This window comes from Dipodomys ordii, unplaced genomic scaffold, assembly GCF_000151885.1.
Source record: "Dipodomys ordii isolate 6190 unplaced genomic scaffold, Dord_2.0 Scaffold16127, whole genome shotgun sequence".
Classification (NCBI taxonomy): Eukaryota; Metazoa; Chordata; class Mammalia; order Rodentia; family Heteromyidae; genus Dipodomys; species Dipodomys ordii.
Window position 1 is genome coordinate 1 of NW_012283339.1, and position 1,674 is coordinate 1,674.

The 1,674-nt window shown below is 42.8% G+C and overlaps 1 protein-coding gene across 1 annotated transcript; it reads left to right on the plus strand.

The window, feature by feature from the left end:
- Window positions 1–473: 473 nt before the first annotated feature.
- On the plus strand, window positions 474–936 carry LOC106002665 (ribonuclease inhibitor-like; the record flags this gene model as incomplete). The annotated part of the gene is made up of 2 exons (XM_013037510.1): window positions 474–644; window positions 766–936. Coding segments are annotated over 2 exons (342 nt in total), but the record flags the coding sequence as incomplete, so codon positions are not given.
- Between the last annotated feature and the right edge of the window lie 738 nt (window positions 937–1,674).

The following is a 1,674-nucleotide window of genomic DNA, read 5'->3' on the forward strand; positions in this document are numbered from 1 at the left end:
TCCTCCTCCTCTTCCTCCTCCTCCTTCTCTTCCTTCTCCTCTTCCTCCTCCTCCTCCTCCTCCTCCTCCTCCTCCTCCTCTTCCTTCTCCTCTCTTCTCCTCTCCTCTCCTCTCCTCTTCTCATATTCTCTTTTCTTCTCTTATTCTCTTTTCTTTTTTTGTCAATCATGGAGCCTGAGCTCAGGGCCTGGGCACTGTCCCTGAGCTCTTTTGCTTAAGGCTAGTATTCTACCACTTTGAGCCACAGCTCCACTTTCAGTTTTCTGGTTGTTAATTGGAGATAAGCATCTCAAGGTCTTTCTGCCCAGGCTGGCTTTGAACCATGATCTTCAGGTCTCAGCCTCCTGAGTAGGTAGGATTACAGGCATGAGCCACCAGTGTCTGACTGATACTCTGATTTTCTAATGGGCAAACAATTTCTAAAGTGAATCAGATGAAATGATGTCTGCCTTCTCTACCTTACTTAACCACAGGTTGTGGACCTGTCACCTAACTGCATCATGTTGCCAGGATTTGTGCAATGCTTTGTATACCAATGAACACCTGACAGACCTTGACCTCAGCGACAATGCCTTAGGGGATGAGGGCATAAAGGTTCTGTGTGAAGGATTAGAACACCCGTCCTGCAAACTACAGACCTTGTGGTAAATGCATGGAAACTCTTTGTGTAGTGTCTTTTTTAATTCCAGTATGTATATAAAATTGAGGGCCGAGGGGAACTTGGAATGAAGCTGATTTCACTTTTTAATCTTTTATTCCTTCCAGGATAGCAGAATGTCATCTAACAGATGAGTGCTCTGGAGCTCTCGCCTCTGTCCTCAACAGAAACGCGACGTTGTTATTGCTAGACTTAAGTGGAAATAACTTCACAGATTTTGGAATACAAATGATGTGTGATTCATTGATTCATTCAAGATCTAATCTTAAGACATTCTAGTAAGTTACTGTGGTGGGGGAAGTAGGAAAGGAGAGGGGCTTGAATCAGGTGCATTGGAATTGGTCATAGACCATTACATTGAAAGAGAAGAAAAGCTGGGGGCCGGCAAGCCTAGCATAATAGTAAAGTAAGTGCTATTATCAGTAGACCAGTTGAACATGGGGAAACCTGTTGGGCATGGGGAAAAGCAGGAAATAGATAACCTCATTGTTGGAGAAGCAGCAAAGTAAAGGAAGAAAGAACATAAAATCTAGATATGTTTGGCCTGACTCACAGGTCTATAACATCTACTAGCTAGGTGACCATGCTTACTTCATCTCTCTGAACGCCAGTATACTTGTGTTTAAAATGGGGCTAGTGCTACAGTCAGTGCTGACACTTGACTGGTTGAGGCAAACATGGGGATTGAACTGAGACAGCAATTGTATCTAGTTAGTACAACCCTTTAGTACATCAGAAATACTCCACAAAATTAGGTCTTTCCATTTCTACTAATACCTGCCAGAGGGTTTCATGTATGCATTTTTTTTCTTTTTAAACCATAATTTTATTATCTTTTGGTGGTTTAAAAATATTTCTATTGTTACTATAAAGGTGATATACAGAGGGGTTACAGTTAGTATGTGCATTTCCTTTTTTTTTTTTTTTTTGGGTCCGGTCGTGGGGCCTGAACTCTGGGCCTGGGCGCTGTCCCTCAGCTCTTCAGCTCAAGGCTAGCACTCTACCACTTGAGCCAC